At 34.1% G+C, this 22,124-nt stretch overlaps 1 protein-coding gene across 2 annotated transcripts in view; it reads right to left on the reverse strand.

Annotated features, from left to right (window-relative positions):
• The window catches only part of LOC119633433 (T-box protein H15-like), a 31,311-nt gene extending 20,317 nt beyond the window's left edge, over window positions 1-10,994 (reverse strand). For both annotated transcript variants that reach the window (XM_038026987.1, XM_038026986.1), the window contains exon 1: window positions 9,397-10,994. In XM_038026987.1, the coding sequence (XP_037882915.1) occupies window positions 9,397-9,808 (412 nt within the window). In that variant the 5' untranslated portion in view covers window positions 9,809-10,994. The remainder of the gene's footprint in view (window positions 1-9,396) is intronic.
• Between the last annotated feature and the right edge of the window lie 11,130 nt (window positions 10,995-22,124).

A 22,124-nucleotide genomic window follows, 5' to 3' on the forward strand; every position in this document is an offset into this window, starting at 1 on the left:
CAATTTTTAAAATGCTTTATTAATTTTCTCGTTAATCACAATGATCAGCGGAACACAAGTTTGTGCTTACAATACTTGCATAAGAACTTTTCATCACTTAATATTTAATTTCATTCTAAATTAAAAGAGAAAACTAAATTAAGCGAAAAAATCATTTCTAAGAATATTAAACGCTTTCAGGTTAAAAGTTGAGATCAAAGCTAAACGGGAAATCTATAAATTATTGGTTTTCCGAACGATTATAAAAATTAAAAATGACTTAATTCATACGCAAGATTTGACCGAGTTTCGCTATACGGTGCCGAACATTTTTATATTGAAAACTCGCGATGTCATGACCTTTGACACATCACTTAGTGATTCATTTGGTTGAATCACACTGTAATACATCACGCCCAATTAACCCATCCCCCCATACAATGGGGTCGCTACATATTTTCGGGTTTATCGTCGATATTAAAGGTCCGCCTTCTCCACATCACGGTTACTGGGGATTAGTTAGTATTCCATAGCACCACGAACTACGCCTGTTTAAAGCTCTACGAAACTACATTGTATACGCTTTAGTGTGATCGTTTATGCAGTTGCATACATTTTAAAATGAAGAGGTCGCAGTTTCATTCTGCCCTCCACCGCACTGCTGACACTTTCTCTTAGAAAGCGAAACGAACTAATTTGTACTCTCAATATGTTAGGCATCGGGTTGTGCCAAGACTAGGCTGTGTCACGTATATATGACGATTGATAGCGAATGAGGTAATATTTAGTTAGATACGAATATTGCATATCTTAAGGATGCGTGGATTTGCTACATTCATAGCATATTTATGTTTTTTTAAAACAAGGTATTTTTAAAGCCACTTGTTTGATCCTCATTACTGACATTTGGTCACGGGGTCTGAACGATAAATAATTTGAGGAAAAATATCCAAACGCTTTAAGTGAATTTTGATTGTATGGTCTCTTGATCGTCATATTTTCGTGTCAGTATTTTTGCACCTTCAAAGCAAAATTTGGTATTCTCGAGAAAGAGTCGAAATAACACTCTTCAATATCAGTTTTGTTATAAATTGAGATTCCCAAGTCACGAAAAACACAAACAAAAAAATACCTTGTACCTTGTGACACCTATGTGACATTGCACAGTATACGGCTGATAAGCTGTGTGAACAATATCATAACGTAATTTGTTTAAAAAACTCCTTTAAACCGTCTTCCCGTCTTCGCTGGCAATGATGTCACTTTTCAAAATCCTCTACGAATTGCTTTCTCTAAAAAAGCGGCTTGTACACGATTTTTACTAAAGCGAAAAATGCTCATCTCAAGTTTTGTGCTTCCAGCGCAATGTCGCAATTGATAATTTCGGGATATATTATAAAATGTATACGGTATCACTTGGGAGATACTAAGAAAGGCTCTTCAATGACTCAAGATTTGCCTTACATCGGTCGGAAGTGAATATGCAAACATAAATTAATCCCCCTGGAGAATAATCATTCAACGGGGGAAACGACTTATTATGGCAATATATTTAACTAACTTGTTAGCGATTGTTTCATTGATGGCTTGAAACACGTTGCAGAAAGTATTGCTTTGAAGGAAATTGGTTTTCTTCATTCTTATGAACGAGCCTTCTGGCCAAAAAGTGGATCAATGCCTTCTAGTCGTGATGCAATAATTGACAATTGTCACCATATAAATCTGGCGAAGAATCTTTTACCAGTTTTCAATATCGGCTAAGTGATCCGCTTACCTTTAAAATCCATACTTTGTAAATTTATTTACAAAATGTATAGACATAAATAAATTAAACTCAAATAGTATACTTCGTCAATAGTTCACTTCGAAACAGTCCACAACATAACATGAAATTGTAAAATAGTCGAAAAAACCAACGTTTTACCGCCTTTCGATGTAAGAGTATCAATAGAGTAAGTATATGAGTATATAAATATCAAGAGTGCGATGAATGGACGAACCATTCGCTTGTATTCGGGTCTAATTTCCGCTTCAATCTTAAGATACCTATCTAAATAGAAACACTTTTCGTTACATACGTGTCGGTAAAGGCGTAACACTTTATCGATTGAGCGCACGGTCATTAGATTGATGCCATTCACTATTCCCTCTCTATCTATTTCTGCCCATCGCTACATGGCATGTAAACGAGACATCCCTGGAATGATTAGTCATACAATTATACGACGGATTATTGACGACTAGTGGGCTTTAGATAGTGTCAACCTTTGAACGAAATATGTTGAAATGTATGATATTTTGACCGCAACTTGAAAAGTTTTACTTGCTTTGGTGGCATTACGTTGACACAAGTAATTCGCAATTTTCCATTGTTTCGCAAAACCAAAACTAGTATGGAAATGTCAAGATATTTTGAATGTTGATCTTGTCTCAAAATCAAGATTAACGTCTTTTGTATGCCATCCTATGAACTTATTGAGTGATGCACTACATACATGGAGTATAATTGTACATAGTCGAAATGAAACATGGGAGAAATTTTTATTTCTTATATTGTTTGCTTATTTTATGGCCAAAATAAATGATGTTTTGAGGAAGCTAGACTTACAAAGTTATTATGAATATATTGGGGCTATAACTATCACATTAACGTCCGCGCATTTGAAAAGTTAACTTTCAATGCGACTATAAATGTTAGATAATATATTCGTAATATATTCGTGTATAATGTGTGTATATGTGTATATGTTTGTTTATTTGTACTCTATTAGGGCCTTTGATTTTAAATATTTCCTTACTTAGATATTTGCACGTCATCCATTCAGTGTACACTTGTTGTCTGTCAGTTGCATTTTTCTTGAATATCATGTTATTGTTGATTTAGATGTTAAGATCTTTTATATGTTATGAATATGTATACAATTCATATTCATTCAAGACATTGTTGTTGCTCGTTCTGATTGCCAGAACTAAAATTGTTCATGTTGAACGAAAAACATTAAACGAACATAAGCTGTTGTGTGATTATTATCATTTCACACTTCTCTTTAATTATTCTTCAGATGGTTGTTGCCTTTTTTTCTTACCTCAAAAATACATTCTAATTTAAGTTGAGTTTAAATTTTATTTATTTTTTTTCTTTGAATTAAATTTGAACAATGGAAAGAAATGGGTATGAAAATTCCCGCCCGTGAGTATTATTGGTATAAAATACTCTGCGTAACAAAATAGAAGAGTTTGCGGATAACTAAAAGGAAGCTGTATGCAAAAAAATTCAGCCGAATTATATAAAACTAATAATAGACTACGTTCCAGCGGTAATATGCACGAGAAAGTCGCCGCATATAAGGATTTAAAGAATATATCTTGCAAGACGAGATATTAAAATTTTTTTTGATCCCTTAGCTAGTGGATTAACAGTAATTGGTTTTGGGTTACCCCATAGACTAACCGCGTCTATGAAGTCGATGCTTGCGAATTTAAATCCAAGTGCGGGCTAGCCGCAGGAATTGCAAGTGCACAATCGACATAACCGAAACTTACACTAGGCTGTGACCGTGCTCTCCTCTTTCTCTCTTCTCACTTCTTTCTGACCATGCCCGTGTTATACCTATAGAAAACCATCCCCTGCGAGATTCGTCATAGTGAAAAGATTATCGTAAGGCCTTGTTAGAACAACACGTTTATAGCTAATTAGAATGCAAATCGCTTACGATTATGATAAAAAGCTCATAAGACATAAGCCTTTATACAAACGTCTGTGTTTCTATAATATTGACAACAAAACTCACCAGACAGTAAGACGCATATTTTTTTTTTTGATATATCCGACGAGATATGTCATAAAAAGTAAAACTAAAATTTTCCGTACAGTTACGGTTTAGCAATAAAATATTCGTAAAATTTAGCCTTATAACGGGTTGAGGTAATCGTAAGAAAAGAAATATTTTTCATAATCTGGATAAAGTAAAACGATATCGTATAGCACGTATAAGGCATAAAGTGAAATAGAATTGCGAACAGAAGACTATTTTAATATTCGGTACAAAATTTCACTTTGTTGTGCAAAGACCTAAACTTGCATTTAGCGATAGTCAATGTCAACCAAATCAAATAAATTTGGAATAGATCCAAGTGAATTGTTTAATTGCTCATCGTTCCTCGTTATTGTAAAATTAGGGAAGCGTTCATAGCGGATCATCAATAATTTAATCAAGATCGGACAATTTTTGGAAAATAATAGACCTTAGACGTTATTATTATATTATTTAAGAAGAGAGGTTTGTTTAATACGTGTTCCCATAATCAGCGAATAAAACACTTTACAGATTTTGTTCATTCATCCCCAACTTCAAACATTGTTGACTTTCGAAAACATAACATATAACATAAAGCAATCACTATAATTTTGATCAATAGACATAAGACGTTTTCGATTGCCAATGATCTGATTATATAATGGTTTTACTCCGGAAAGGCGACCGATCAACAAAACGCTTATGCCTCTGTGTAATCTGTGCTATATAGTATACATGGATTTGGCCAAAATCCAATCAACTTTTAAAAAAGACACCATTTTCACCGTACGCTATGTAACATGGAAAACTTGGACGAATCTATATAAACAGGGATTGCGGAAACTAATGCAAGTGTACGTCAATGTCGATCAATTATTTCTATAGAATGTACTTAAGAAAGTTTCTGCAGTCGCATTAAAAAGAAGACATTTCTCGGATTTTGTACAAGGCTTTGAAAACACATAGGCAATGACTTATTTCTATAAGGCTAATGCAAAGTGTCCACGAAAGCAATTTTATAAGTATAGCGATACCGTCTGAGCGCTTAGATGCAAAGGTATAAGGATTTTGTACAAAATGTGTTATTGAGAAGCTTTTTGCGGGTCTGCCTAATTTGGCTAAACTTGATCCTGGCTATAATCAGATAACCGATACGGTTACGCTTTCCGCGATTTCGTACATATACGTCACTTTCTCTAATTGCGTGCAAGAGCGAAAGTAGCATCAAATATTTTTGCTCATCATCTAATATAAGTATTTTGAAAAAGCTTCAAACACTTTAGTCATGTATATGAGGTTCTGCAGATTTTAAATTTACCCGCAGATATTAGCATATATTTTCCCGCTCTTGAAGAATTCTGGACGTACCTCCCATTTTTGCACGTATACGCAGTCTTGGCGGGGAAAGAGTTTTATAAATTAATTGGTTTGAGTTATAATGAAAAAGGAAGAAAGAAATGAAGAGAATATGTAAAAAGTGTCTGTGTTTGGCAATAAGATAAAAGCGATAAGTAAACAGCGTGCGAAAAAACGATTTCTTTTAATTAAATACAGACACATACACACGTCGATGCGAATTATTGTCAAGTAATTTTGTAAAACGATTACAACTCGGAATCCCTTTCAACTAAGGACACCTAAGTATGATGCTTTAAATTGACTAATTGAAGGAAGAATGGAAAAACAATTGCAAAACAAAATTCCTTTTACTGATCTGAGGCGTATTCTAACTGCACATAAAGCCCAAGACAGCCTACGGATTATTGAAACACTTTAGAGATACTTTAAAGAAAAGTCAAACGAATTAAGTTGCCTTGGAAATCAGTCTAAAAGGAAAGAGGGGAATTTCTTTGACGGAAGGATGTTGCATCATACGGACGATTGAGAATTTTAAAAGAAAATGACATAATTCAAATACAAAATTCAAGTCGCTATGAGTGCATACATGCGTCACTGTTGAATCCATTCACCGCTTCTTACACAATGTATATTAGGTTCGTGAGGACTTGTGCAGCGTCTAGAAACTAATCTATCCGGAATGGTTTTCCGTATCCATTTAAGTGTCTCTATCTATCCATCTGTCTAATGTACATTTATGCGTTCAACATCAAGTATGCATTACAATGTGTGTGGGTCCTATGATGGACTCTCCGTACGGAAGCGCATCATTTTTACAAGCATTTCGCGTATAAGTGGTTATCAGAAAAAAAAGTATAATATTTTCCTGGAAATTTTGGGAAAAGTGCACTCAAAGGAATGTGAAAAACTTACATAAGATGGGAGGGGCCACTTTATGAATGCCTTCTATATAAACACTCTTATGTCGTCCAATAGTTTGCATTTTGTGAGGAAAATTGGCCCACACTATATATGCTATAGACTTAGGTCATGCCATAAATTAATATAAAGTGTGTTCATGGAAAGGGTGACTTTTCAATGTGTGTGGTCTACGTAAGTCGATTTCTGAATTTTTTAAATATTAAGGTTTTGCCCACTATGATCCACAATTCTAATGACGTGCATTATGAGTTCTTGCTCGAAGTTCATGTGGCCAATATGGGAACATTACCTTGACGTGTTATGCGCCGTTTGCGTGAAGCAACATGAAAAAAGCGCTTGTGATTGTGAAACAATCAGCCATGGATATTGCACCACGATAACGCGCCAGCTCACGTCATTGCATGTTTGTAATTTTTGGCGAAAAACAGCGCCGTGATGATGTCTCCGGCACCATGCTCACCGGCCCCTTGGGACTTTTTGCGTTTCCCAAAACTGAAAAGACCCGTGAAAGGACCGAGTTTCGTCACAATTAATATCATACCAAAAAAGCATGTATCAGAAGTGCTTCGAGGATTGGATTGCACTGTCACAAGCTGATTATGTCTAACAGAGATTGCTTTCACTTTGGAGGAGACAATAAATAAATATTTTTTGGAAAAAATTAAAAGTCATGTCTTTTTTTGAACACGCCTCGTACACTACTTAAGTTTCCGTTTTCTATTCGAAACTTTTTGAAAGTGGGAGATTTCTAATAATTGATAATAGATAGACGAACCCGGGTTAAGAATTTTGTAATGACAGATTGTACATGTAATCTGGCATTAAGACTTAACTGGAGTTGTGGGTATAAAAGTGTTGAGATTAATAATAGAGAGAACGTTAGTGAGTACAAATTCTATGAACGGGGACACAGCATTCATATGTGAGGTGGATGAAAACACAATAGAGCGCAGTCATGTATAAAGCCTGCATATTAAAGATATTATTGATTTCAATTAGATATAATTCGCGTATATGTGGAAAAAATTGGGGATAAAATATTTTTAACTCTTTCTTATATCCTTCAAATATGGGTAGACCTAAATATATCACATATCGTAAATCGTATGTATGTCTACAATACGAACTATGACTCTTTTTGGAAAAGCGATTGGAAGAGTGAGTGTAAACTTTATTAAAACTTTTGCCTCCAGTAAAGCATTAGCTCCTTCTTCTTAGCGAATTAAGTTTAGCAGAAGCAGGAGATCACTTTTGCATTGAAAACTTGAAGAAAAGAGAGCAAAACTTTTGAAACTAAGTTCACGATAGTTATTTTCCTTTTTTAGGTCGTGTTTAACAATCTCCAGCAAAAAGTTAAAAAAAAAATTGATTATTTTAACTTTTAAAATTATAAATTCTATGCGACTAAGCAGCCTTGAATAGCATCTTTCCAATAGTAGTGTAAAGAGAAAAGATTCTATTGGTTGGACTAAGTGAAAGAACGTTAATTTCAGCAAACACTGATAAAATTGGTCTAAAGCCAAAATGCATTTATGCTCAAAAAGGCCGACCCTTATAGGCTTTGTTATTCTGATTGATAATCCAGTTTGTAAAAATCCAAGTTGCCCCGGATTTGATATAATGAATGATGTACATCTTTACTGATATCTTAATAATGTCTTCGTATATCTCTAATTTCCTTACTCCCGGCCTATCGATAAAAACTCACAAAACCATAAAATTCGCATTCCGAGGCCTTTTAATATATGCAAAATAGTCCTGGTTCCTTTGCGAGGATCTTGGTTCTTACGAATAGTTGCGCAAAACAAGCGAAATATTTATTTATCTAAAAGAAAAACTTTCTAGAATCACTGAGGCGAGTATTAAGGAGGAAATTTTAGTTTGGCTCTCAAATCACCCAGCTTCGCAAAGACATCAGATGTGGTTTTATATACCGAGATGATGCGAATAGTGCCTAGAATTCTAAGGTGATAAAAATGGCGACTACGATTTTTTGAGAATGGTGGCAACAAATTCTCATGAAAAACAATAGAGCGGCTAAATACAATGAGCTTGTTACGTATTTAGAAGTTGCGTTCTAATATGTCACTGAAAGCGTATTTGCTATATCAAGAGTGGTCTGTGGTGCATTAAGTCACGAGCGCGGGGAGTGCTTTACTAAGAAGTCTTCGATATCGATAAAAGACATCAGGAGAAATGGACTTATGACATGTTGGCAGACAACTCCTAGATAATAAAACGCGATGCACCAGGAATGAACTATGAGAAGTGTGCAAAAAAATGTACAAAGAAATTAATTTGAATAAAAACGCGACGAAATATTCCTGCTTACAACATTGAAGATAATAGATAATAACTAACGAAAGAGAAATGTTTAAAGTTACAACATTGCCTTAGCAAGAATTTCCCATATACTCAGGTTAAGCAGAATGTAAAAGAGCTGCCTAAGTAAAAGATAGAGGAAGAAAGTTGAAAATTGTAAGACTTTAACGTTTGAAGATGGGATACAACTACGTGGGCTCCATTTTGTAATCTTTCAAGAGTTCAAAGGTATTTAATCAGAAATGTTCACAATTGGCTCTTTACTCTTCTAATGCGATGTCGCCAAGAAACTCTTATCCTTAGGAGGGCATCAGGTTATGTACCTATCAAACGGTATTGGGCAAATTTAGATTTTAAAGCTTGCTTTTGCAGGTTTCTCAATGAAAATGCTTAATTTAAAGCTTCAAGTTATTTACCAATATCAACTGCCGTGGAAATCAATTTCCAAAAATTTACGGACAGTAACTCTCGTGCATATTTATCTTACGTTCGAAATGGATTATCTCCCTAGAATGCAAATTTGATGTTCCTTAGAAGGTAAACGTTGATTAACCCAAAGATAACTTTAGAATTTACATACGATAAAATATATATAATGCATCACTCTGAGGTATAAGTCAACAACTGCCAGAAGGCTAGTGATTTGACTTCCTTTGCAATTTGTTAAGGATGGAACTCTAAATTTTATGAAAGGTAATAAAATGGACTGGCTTTGATGTATGGATATAAATCGTACATCGTTTCAGAATATACAGCTGATTAAAAATATTTCGACTTTATCAGCTATTTACAACCGCATTAAGAAAGTGAATAGTCTTGCAAGGTCTGCCGGCGACAGATGCTTTAAGTTAAATGCTACTAAGTTAAATAAAAAAAAAAAAACTAAGAAAAAAAAGTTTGATTCCCGTTGCTTAATACATCATTATAAGCCCATAAGAATATGGCCCTGTATGTGTCTGTAGGTGTCCGTGTGAACAACCGAAAAAAAAGGAAAAAAAATGTACATTACATTACTCACTCAAACTCCTTTCGGATGGTTCACGGCTTGAGGCATTACCGCCTCTTGCCATTATCGCTGCTATTGAGAAATCCGTGGCGCCGCCGATATAAGAACCGTTATGATAATTGATAAATTGATTACTATACACGTTATTACTAGTGATTGTTGCTTCGGTATTTGTCGCGTATGTTGCTCTCGCCGTTGTTAGCAGCAAAGAGTGATGTTTTTTAAGTAAATCAGTTACTTTCGTCGGCGATGCTAAGGACAAGGCTGCAGATGTTGAGTTCGCCGTCTCTGCAGATGTATTGAAATTTAATAAATCTACGTAGTTGTTGTTATTATGAAATATTTCCTTATGCTGTTGCAAAGCGTTATTCACTGACACGTGTTGTTTCGTTTGCTTCGATTGGGCGTAGTTGTTTAAAAGCATTTTTTATAGAATTTTTATTACGAAAAAAGATTTTTTTTTTTTTTTCTTTGTTTTACGCACAAATCAAACTCACAACGCGAAGCACTTTTACAGAAGGTAATGTAAGATACGGCCCCCGAAAGTTACATTCATTTATTTATTTTTTATTAATTATTTTTTTGTTTTTTTTTGTTTTTTTGATTGTTATTATTATTGTTTTAAGTAACGTAACTGTAAACATTTCTAATGAAGTATTTAAGCGTTCAGACACGACAACCGTTCTATTGTTGCGTTGACCAACGAATGACGATACTAAGCGGCGGCAGTTAACAAATTGTATCAGGTGGCGCTTGTTTGTTTGCCAGAAACTAAACGCGCAGTATTGGTATTGGATTGTTTTGAGGGAGTCCGAGTATGGAATGTGCGCAGAGGTTTACATGATATACGCATCGTCAACTGTATTGTATTAAGCAACGGTTAGACAATCGGTAACAGCAACAAGGCCACTCAGCACCAGACAACTAGTGATCTAGTGAAGTGAACATATGATTGAAAGACATTGAACGAGAGAAGTTTCTTCTTTGTTGGCATAATCGAATCGACATCGACAATTGCTTGCCTGACATTCACACTCAATGTGCCGTTCGCCAAACAACAACAAAAAAAATAAAGAAAAAATTAAAAAAAAACATGCATCCATTCGTCTTTCAACACATTTTCATGGTAAACGTAATACTGGATAGAGGGTGGGCTTTAAGGGGATCGGGAGCGTACGGGGCGACACACAAACCGCATTAACACAAGCGAACCACGAATAAATGAACGTTAGCAAGAATTGAGTTTCGCATCAACAAAGCAGCACAGAACCATAACAATAAGAGACACTTAAGCGTTAATTTACGGAAAAACTCAAAACACAAGTGAAAATGTGCAACACTGAAAAACGCCGTAGACGATAACGACAACGACAACGACAACGACAATGTTAACAACGACGACCAGCAGTATGAGGCTAAAGTTTTATACAATACTTTGACTGGGAGCCAATAAGGCCGGGCTGAATATTGTTGTTGATATTATTGTTGGTGTGTTGTTACTCTTATTCAAACACTAAGGCACTTAAAAACTACACGTAACGACAGAGTTTGCCGTCGATTGAATTGTTTTGTTTGTGAGCCCGCGTTTAAAAAACCGCACAAAGCACTGTTATAAGATTGGAGCACAAATAGAGCGCTTAGTCAAATGCAAAAATGGTTCTGGCAGTCAGCCATCAGAGTTCAGTCAGAGTGAGGCGCAAGGTGAGCAAAATATATATATATATATATATATATATATATATATAGAAAAAGAGAACGCGCATAAACAATAGAGGCAATGGCAACGTGCGGAAGCTCAAGCTTATATTGCAGGTCCCCAAAAGCATTTATTGCTTCATTCATTCATATTCGCTTTATATGCTATCAAAGCACACGCACACACGCGCACACGCACACACGCACACATACACGCGCGCGCTTGCACTTCTACACGAAAGCACTTGAATTACATTTACTGTGTGCTTGTACGTGTTTGCGTTTGAATAGCAGTCGTAAACAACAATCATCACGACACGACGAAGACGACTATGATATGATTAAGGTTTACAGAGAGATGCAAAACCATTGATTATGGCATTGTTGGCGAATGATGTACGATTTCTTATAACATACACATTCACCTATAGCTTGCTTGATACATACTTAATGCTCTGGCATGAGATACAAAACTAAATAAATATTAGCAAGAAAAGCAAAAGGAAACAGAAACCTAGAATTATATAGTAAATCAGAGAAAAAAAATACACCCAAACTCTTTAAAATCTATATGAATAAAAGAGATAAACAGATATCTTTTGGGAATTGAGTGCTTTTCCAATTGTTAGTCAGTCAAACTAAATAATATGAGAAAGAGTATGCGAATGCATATGTACGTATATGTACATGCATTTTTTCTTTCTATTTTTCTCTCTCCGCACTCAGAGAATATTCTCTGCATATGCTTTGAGTGTTTTTGATGGGGGTTTCGCTTCCAATTTGAAAATTAAAAATGTCGGTTTTGCCGACAAATGTTGCCTTAACGTGTCTTGCTTAACTAGTTGTCTCTTTTCTGCTTTTGCATTCAGGCAATCAGCTAAGAAAAATAAGAAAGAGAACTGGTTTAGCTTCTCATAAATTCGTCATTTTGTTTTCTTGTTGACAGTTAAATGCTTTCTTACCTCTGCTTATTTTATATCCTTTCAAGATGTTATTGCTGTTTAAAGTTGCTGGGGATATTGATAATGGCTAGTTGGCTAGTAAAGGTGTGCGAATAGAGAAGAGCATATTTGTTTCATTTAGCAATATATGTGCACAAATCCGATTCCACCTCATTCCTCATATGTTGAGAACGAATGACTGAGAGCTAGAAGAGAGTTCCGTTTTTCTTCTTTTGTTTTAAAAGAGTTTTGAAAACATTTAAGAACAAAAAAAAAAGGATACAATTCATGTTTAACTATAATAATCTGATAAGTGTTATAGCAAATAATTATAGGAAAACAACAAATGCAAAATTAAATATATAATAAAGTATAACGTATTTACACAAAGTCAAGCGAAAATTTTTTAAACACTATTCCAAAAGGCAATGAAGATCTGATTAAGATATAGTAAATGGTTTTTTTTCTTTTGACTTAAAAAACAATTACTTGCAAATTATGGGAATTGTGAAGAAACTGAAATTGCAGCAACAGTTTGTAAATTTATTTAAGCACTGATTGAACTGAAAGATCCTCAAGGTACTTTTTGAATAGACATTTCATGGTATAAAAGTGATGTCTAGCTATGTCACTTCATAGAAACTCAGCACGTCTCAACCTCTTCTTGGAGCAAAAGTGTGACTGCAATCGAAATCACAAAATAACGTGATATTTAAATAACAAAGGATATGAGAGAAAATTGCAATCATTTAATTCCCTGGCTATACTGATTTTCTTTTGATCATGGAGTTGTTCTACCATCTGAAACGTTCTGTATACCTTCGGTAAAGAAAAATCCATAGATTATTAAGTATTATTAGAATGAATATTGGCGACCCGTTTATCTCTGCAAGCCTAATCGCAAGAAGGATATTGCTTAAAAATTGCTTGTGGGCTTTTGGCTGTAAATATATTTAAAACAGCCCGGGCATGCAACTGAAAATAGGTTTGCAAAAAGCCCGTTGATCCATACTTCTACATTTTTCTTCAAGCGTATAGAAATGCTGATTAATTAGATTCTTGTGCATTGATCGCAATGAAGGACAATCTAAAGGGCTGTTGCATAATCAGCTTTGGAAAGGCAAACTACTGCATTGAGCTAAAAAAAGGTGCATCGAGTTATAAAACTATATTTTCACTTAGAAAAATGTTCAGGAAGCTGTACAATGATGTGTCGTTGTATCGACACTTGTTTGTATCCGCCTTCTAGTACATTGTGGACATTTCCTCTGGACTTACTGAGTATTGCTGATGTAGAAGAGGGGAAGAATTTTATAGTTTTTGCTGAAAACGATTTGTTACTGGCACATATCCTACCTTACACTAGAAAATTGCAGTAAACGAAAAAAACATATATAAAAAAAAATTACAATTATAGAGAGTATATTAAATGAATATTAATGCTGATGTGGTTTTTCTGGCATATATTTTAGGAAACTGATGAGAAAAGGTGGTTAGGAATAAGTTACTCTTTGGATATTTTACATTAATAGTGTGTTATCCGTGAGCAACGATGCCCTATGTAGTACTGCAATTATGGGATACAAAACTTGCTGCTCCAGAATTTGTTACGCGTACTATTTATTGATGTTAGTGCAGCGAAACAAAGTAAAAGCAAAATACTGTTGTTTTCCTTTACGAGCACTTTGGTTTCCTAAAGAGAGAGCATTTTCGAGATTCTTTCTTATTTTAAGCTTTGCTTTGTTATTGCATAAAAATAACGGAATAAACTGGTTGCTGTAAGGACTTCAATATGTTCGTATATGTGGGGGAACATATACATATATTAATGCTGAAGGATTTTTATTTTATTTTTAAATATTCCATGCATGAATGTGTATACAGCCCTCCATATGTCAAATAAACATATTTTATTGTAGTGTTCCCTTCTGCTGCTCGATTTTTTTTTTTTTTTTTTTTTTTGTTTCTGTGCAAAACACACAAATAACGTCGAAGAGAAACAGCCTTCATTTGCATAGACAATCACATAAACTGTCAATGCGACATAACAAATTTATTATATATCCCCCTGCAAACACCATCACCGCCATGACAACAATGCCGCGTACACTCTCAATCATACGCACATACACTCGCGCACTCCCGTCCCATTAATTCAATCTAGTGACAATGTCATCCGCTTGCTCTCGAAACCTGTTTGTATTTACAGAGAGAGAGAGAGAACAAAAGCAACAACAACACAATGGCAGAAAAAAAGAAAACATCAAGAACGTTATTATTTACATATACGTTTACTGTTGTCACATTAAATATGTATGTAATGTGAACATAAATGTGCGAGCTGTGTGTGTTTGTGTACTTGAATACATGTTACACACATATAAAGCATATTTTTCCAATGTTTGCGATTTTTTGTCGTTATAAATTCAATTAAATTGAAAGTAGAAAAAAAAATTTTGTTGAGAAAAAAATAAAAAAATAAATAAAAAAGAGAAACGAACACAACTGTGGCTCAATTGGCAAAAAGGAAAGAAAAACAAAAGACAGATACAATAACAAAATGATTAAGGCGTGTATGCAACCACAGACATTAATATCAACACCATTACAAGAGCGACTTAACTACCGTAGCCATCATTTCCTACAGGGTATATAGCATACTTTACCTTTGCTGTCACAACTGCCACCATTACCATAGCCTTATATAAATGAGGAAGGAGTGGCGGAAATTGTACTCATGCTCTTATATCTATATATATATATATATATTGATGTATTTATGAATGTGTACAAGTTTATGTATATCCTGCACCTTTGTTTTTTTATTTTTTTATTCATTTTTTGTTCCTTATTTCATCGTATTTCAATCCAGTACCATGGAAATGAAATGAAGCGAATACAATAATTCTGCTGATTTTTTTTCGTTTTTGTCATTTTCGGCAACAGCATATTACAAGAACAGCAACAATAAAGCGTTAAACAGCAAAAAAGAAACCTATAAGCGGTGTTGTTACAATGGCGTGTGAAAACAACATAATTAAAAAAAAAAAAGAAAATTTAAATATGATAGCTAATGAGTGGATGAAAAGTTACATAGGCTTCAGGACACATTTGGAGCAACTACAGCCTATACTTTAGTAAGGATTTTGTCAAAATTTAATCTTGTAAAAGTTTCAACTGAGTTCTTAGAAACGATATTTTTTTCAAAAATATTTTATCAAAACTTCAACGCGATACTTCCATAGGCCAATGGTAACTTTGTGGTCATCTTTATATATAAACTTTAGTTTATGAGAAAATGATTTTCTATTTTCCTTATTTTTCCAAACTGATCAGTAACTAACCGTCGCTACGAAAAGTATAAAAACGTAAAGCATATTAAAACCATATTAGTATGTAGTGCCCCTGCTACGATTTTTCCAGTTTATCACTTGTATGTAGATGCATAATAATAGATTTGATCCTTTGCTAAATACATAAAATTTATTGTTTAGCCCATTGGAATGTATAGTTCTTGAAGGTCCTCCTACTGTCTACATAGCAAACGGTAGTAACGCTATGCCATCAATTCAATATCAAATAAATATTTTGCAATGAATTAAGCCCGTCCTGAGAGAAATTTAAGATTTAGATATGAACTATAAAACAGATCGGGACTCGAATAAAGTTACCTTTTAAAATAGCGAATATATTTAATTATATTTATATTTAATAAATAAATCGGGGTTTTTTATGCTTCCGCTGTACGGCTGCATTGGTTTGTATGGCGAGTTTGGCTGCCGTAGTAAGTCAATAAGCCCATGGTCCATGATCCGTAGATATTCCGACTATTCTATATGATTTTTAGGTGGCAACAACCTTCAATGGAATGGGTCTAAATTTCTTGATTTTCATTTCAATTTTACGAGTTTCATGTTAAAAACTGATTCAAACTAATTCTTTAACCCTAAATTTCCGCGAAACTCTACGATCATCTTTGCAATTTCCCATACTGTACATAAGTCCAAAATTAATCTTCATTGTCTATTTCTTTTTGCTTTCTTTCTTCTTTTTATTGATATACCGAATGTTCCCGTATAGAGCAGTTATACCGACCCTAAGGATTAAATTAAAATCTGTTCCCTATTGATAGAAACAATTCGTTGATTTCACTGCGAAATTTCCTTCCTGCTTAAGCTTTAAATATAAGTCCAGTATCGTGTAAATCAGTTGGTTTACTAGAAATTAGAATAAAAAAAAAAACAAATTTCTAGATAACGGTAGTTTGGCTAAGCGCCAAATTTTTTCCGAAAAGTAAACTATATTTTCGGACGGAAAAGATCGTACGATCATTTCATTTAATATTCTTAATTACAATATTTATTCATAATATCTTTGATGTTTGCGTAATCTTTGCAATCATTAACACATTGTAATGCAGATTACAACACAAAAGTTCGTCATGCAATTACATATATTTTTATTCAATAAAAACTCTTCATCTTACATATAACATATGTCTTAATTGTTATCATAAAAACAGGTTGCGATTAGAGTTAAGTTAGATTAGAGAATTTAGAATGCTCTGCAATGTTAAATTATTTTATGAAATGTAAAACATATTTTGGAACTGTAGTAGTAGTGTAAGTACTAGTGCTGGTTAATACCTGTAGTTCTTTAGTTCTTTAAGCATGTTTAGATTCGTTATTTCCAAACGTTAGAAACGAGGCATCAGTTTCGTATATCTTTATATGTGATGGGAATGGGGTAACAAGTTTAGTCTACCGTTCGCTGGCAGTCGTTAAATTAAAAAAAAAAAAACGGAAAAAAAATAAACAAATTGTTTTATTGTAATTGCATAAGCAAATTTGCATATGTCTGCGGATAACGTACGTACCGGTTGTTATATCATCAGTTGTATATGGTTCAAGTTTCATTTCCTACTCCGCATAGGCATACAATGGCGATATTTAAATTCTCCAGCAGAAATGATTTGTCACAAATTTATCAAAACATATGTTAGGTGTGTTTTACAATTTCATATATCGATGATAAATGGATATATCTGCTTGTAGTGTTCGATATTGTGTTCTCAGAATTTGTTAAGACCAAGGTCCCAGAATCGTTTCGGTCATCCATTTTCTGCATATCTATTAATATATTTTTCTGATTCACATTATTATGTTTAGTCGACTTTATATTATATTACCTTAAGTATATAATTATGTATATAATATATTTATGTTATCTTGAATTTTCTTGCACAAGCATGCATTATTATACGCTTTTTGTATGTATACACTTCTATGTATACACTTTGCTCATTTACCTATTCTTAGTGAATTATCAGATTATAGGAATTATTTGTACAATTCGCCCGGAAAGCAGAAGCGTTATTACATTCAAAAACATGTCAGCTGGTTGCGATTATCAGTCGGCGGCAACGACGATCATGACAGATAGCTGTCGAGGAAATGTCAAAAGTGTATTTTTTGATTCTATCCGATTATAGCCGCGCAGGGAGTTAATGTGAGGAGTCGCTTCAGGCAGGGACTCAGTGAGGATAGGAGGACTAAACTATTATAGGTGGCTCTACTGTAGTCAATTAGCCCTGTTAGTTCTCCTTTTTCGCTGATCTATTTGCACCAGTTTTGAATGAAATATTTATTATTTCATATTTAATTTATTAATTTATTTAAATTTTTTTATAGGCGACTAGATAAAGTTATTTTTCTAGTTATAGGCATGGTTGCCGATAAACTACGACCATTTTCATATTAGATATGTGACCATAAAGTAACGGCACAAATGTCAAATTTTCACTTTTTATCTTAATTACCCCAACAGGACCCAACAGCAAAAATAAGAGAAGAACGAATAATCCAGAGCAAAATTTGGTTCCGAATTTTATGCTGATTGAGATTATCGATATCTTATGGTGTCAATTAAATCGGTTTATATATTTGTGGAGTAATGAAAGGGCGTCTGTCTCAAGCCTTGCTTATTTGTGCTTTTTACCGCACCGGGTCGAAGCTATAAAGAAGTTGATCATACCTGCCTTAGCCTATATTACTACTTGACTACTCTAGCCTTGATTCTGTGATGAGAGAATTTCAGCAAGTTGTCGCAATCAAATAAGGCCAACATCGATTTTCATTATATTATAAGCCTTCTGTACAATCACCAAACCCACCTCTGAATTTTTTATCGTACGCCTTTATTCTTTTAGATGATATTCTAATATGCTTCGATTTCACGATCATAGAATTCCAGGGCAATTGCATTAATATCTTTCCTAACAGGATGAACAGGTTGATTCAATCAGTGTCATTCATTCAAATTATTAAACCTTACGTGAGTGCCTTTCTTACCAAAATTATTTGCATATCTTTGACAAACAAACTAAGCAGAAGTAAAATATCAAACAAATGCTGGCTTTAATAATCCGGTAAAAGTAAATAAATTAAAAATTCACGTATACATATGTATATGCATAAACACACGTACATACATAAATGTATAAAAGCTTGAATGTATACAAAAATCATACATATGTGTATTGGTTGCGTTAGAATAATAATAAAGCCTTTAGAAATTGTTGTTGTTGTTGCTATTATTATTTTTGTTGGTTTTACGAAATACAAAATAGTTTTTACCCAACAATTCTGTGCAAATGTTGTCAATTTTGTAAAAGGATTTTCTTTTCATGGCGACAGATAGATGTTAGTAAGTGCGAGCGTATGCACGTATATGCGTGTATGGGGTGTAATTTCAATTTCAATATGATGTGCATGCGGGATTTTCTTCTTCAATTTTTCCGTTATTTTTGCCATTTTTGTTAGATTTTGCTACAGTTTGACAGGATTAAAAATGTTATGTTATTTGTTGTTTGTTTGCGTATGCAATTTGACTTTATTTGATTTGTTTTTCCCATACAAGAGTTATTACACCATTGTGTATGTGTACGTTCCTGTGCATATGTGATCTTCGTTATGACAGAGGTTATACGAGGATGAGTTTATCATTACGTTTCAAGGATACCGTGCAAAGTTATTTCTCAGTCAACTTAAATTTTTCAATTTTGCAAATATATATATGTTTTACAAAATATCAACAACAAAACCCTAAATTAAAATTTTGTTTTTCAAGATAACATGAAATTTAAGTCGTTATAGTCGATAGTGCCTTTTTTTTTTTTTTTTTTTTTTTTTTTTTGTTTTACTCTATTCAAACAAAACATGGATTTATTAGATTTACTGCAGATGTACGTAGGTGCATGTGTGCATGTGTGCTATTTGGCAGAATTTAGTATTTAGTGAATATGAAGTAAGAGTCGAGTAGAAATCAGTTTAGTTAAATAAAAATGCTTCATATGCGTAAAGTCATCACCAAAAATCTGTTACTTAAGTCTATCCGCTGTATCTGTTGTATTGACACTTGAAGTCGGCATTGTTACGTAATTTGTTTAGTAAAATTCATTTTTTACTCTGCTCAAATCGGAAGAATCATTGCTAGATAGGAATTTAAGCAGTCTAAAAAATATTAAAACTTTACGGCTTCATTGAGGTTTGCATTCGTTCGGAGGGTCCATGCATTAACGTAAGGAACGGAGGGATCCTATGTATATATACATAATACAGTTTGTAATAGATGTATGTCTATATATGATTTTTGACATATATATATCAGATATATATATATATATATATATAACCGATATGTTTACTAATTGAATGTCAAAATGTGCCTGATTATCATTTTAATTTTTGAAAACGGACAAGTATTACGTAGAAATCCAAAAATTGCCAGATTCAACAATGCTATTTCTACTATTCCAGGCATTATTATCTATGCCTCCAAACATTAAATTGTAATGAACTTATAAAAAACTATTGCAAGAACTTCGATAATTAGCGGCAAAAGGCGACCAGATTGCTTGTTTCTTATTAAAAGATGTGTCGATAACTTTTGTGTATTTTTCAATTCCGTTATACGTGAATGGTCTTTTTTCTGCAAATGCGTCACTTAGTTTAACTAGTTGGGATATATGTCTCTCAGATGTAACAGTTACACCAGGCTTTGTAAGTTCGCAGTAAATGATTCCTTTGCAATCCTGCCAAACCTTGCTTTAAAATGTTCATCATGATCAAGACTACAATCTTTTTTTAGGAAATTTCCCAAGTCTCTTTCTAACGGATTCGCAGCTTACTACGTTTTCATCCCAAGCCAATTTAATTATTTTCATAAGTGCAGCTGCATTTTTTTCAGTTTGAGAGAGAATAACATGCACTGCCATACACGCTACTCCTTAGGACGCGAAAGATCCTTTGCAATAAGCCTTAATTGCAATTCTAAATTAGATTTCGCGTGGACGGTCATTCGAGACCCGATCAGCGAGAGTATTGCGATTGCGAGTATTTGTTAGAACTCCGGTCCTTTTTGCATTTACAGATCTAAGTATAATTACAACCTCAATTGGATGGTGTAAAAAATTCCCAATGGAAGGTCTTCTCACGTTAGAAACCCGGCGCCTTAGATTCCTCAGATGATATCCAAATTACAATTAGACTTCAAAGGTGCAACTAGAAGTGAAATTTCGATCCCAATTGGAATGTTAAACGAAGTTAAAACGGCCTTGAAGCCTTCAGATTCAAATTGCCCCGCCCACTCCGTTTAATTTAAATCTGTAACCACAATTATGATCCACATTAGATAGATAACAGATTGCAATTAGCGTCCCAACTATATATATATAGAATCAGTTTTAATCTTAATGCGACGGTCTCATTAGTACCTCCATTACACCCAATCTTCAATTGTAAGTAGAATTCTTGGCTCAATTGGGATTTCCAATACAAAACCTTATTCCATTAAGCATTCAAGCACTGCTTACAATTTCAACCGTAATTTCAATTGAAAACTGAACTCTTACTGCTACACTGTTTAGAGGCCACTGTTGACTGGTACGCATCTAAGTGTTTTAGGCGAACATGCTGCTATCTGTGCCAGCTATCCTCTGCTATGTGCTATTTTATCAGTTTAGGTTAAATCAGAAGTCAGACGCCGGCAAGTGATGCAGTCATGGGAAGTACCCATGAAACTGATATTTGCGGTTGCTGGAAGACTTCTTAATCGACATAGGTCAAGTGTCTCTCACATTGCTAAAATGCGATTGATAATCGCTCCTATTAACTACAGAAATAAAAGTACTAAGTGGATTCTGACTTGATCACTGATTGTGATAAGCTCACAAAACGAATGATGGGCTTGTCTTTCCAGTGGCAAAAGTTTAGTGAACTGTAATGGCAAAAAGTTCCATGCAGACTGTTGTTTGTAAAATATCAATTCGCAATATATAGTAAATAGACTGCTATCCTACGTTTGTTACATACAAAGTTTGAAACTTCGTGGTGGTAGAAGTACAGACAGGTTGCCATCTCCTTTCAAAACTTATACATTACACATGCCTCGTACTTACGAGGCTCGTGAAGAGTCCAAAAAACCTCTAAAAGAATATTTCATGTATAACGATCAGTATCGAGGCGCGTTGATAAATGAGAAGGGCAGTGAACGTTGCTTATGTCGTCATCGTGCTTGATAAAATGCCTTGGTTAAATAAGTACATTACAGCAGAAGATTCGTATTTTATTCATTCATTTATTTTCTCGGTTTTTTTTTTAAAGCAAAAGAAGTTCTATTTAAATTCGATAACATGCGTGGTCATGCCTTGTTGGTGGATTTCATTAAGCCAGTGCACCGCATGTTGTGTTTTGTCCGAATGTGACTATTTTCGATTCAAGGTCAGGTATTAGTTTAAGCTTGGAAGTTTGTATGAATATTGGTCTAAACTGGCGTCATTGCAATTTGATAGTCAATTGTGAATTAGTTCATAGATGAGCTTATAATTGGCACAATCCGGAAACTATCTTGAAATACAATTTCCTCAGCAAAAGTATTCCAAATTCTTCGAGTGTACGCTGAAGTAGGAATTTATTTACTGCCTTTTTGTAATAGGTGTAGGTCGGACAGTAATTAGATGATTTTTCGAATTACAATCTTTCTCTTGAAGGTTTTCTGCCGGTAATCTCCCTGCGCCCTACCATACTGTCATTTACAGCGAGTATG

This window comes from Glossina fuscipes, unplaced genomic scaffold (genome assembly GCF_014805625.2).
Source record: "Glossina fuscipes isolate IAEA_lab_2018 unplaced genomic scaffold, Yale_Gfus_2 2, whole genome shotgun sequence".
NCBI lineage: Eukaryota > Metazoa > Arthropoda > Insecta > Diptera > Glossinidae > Glossina > Glossina fuscipes.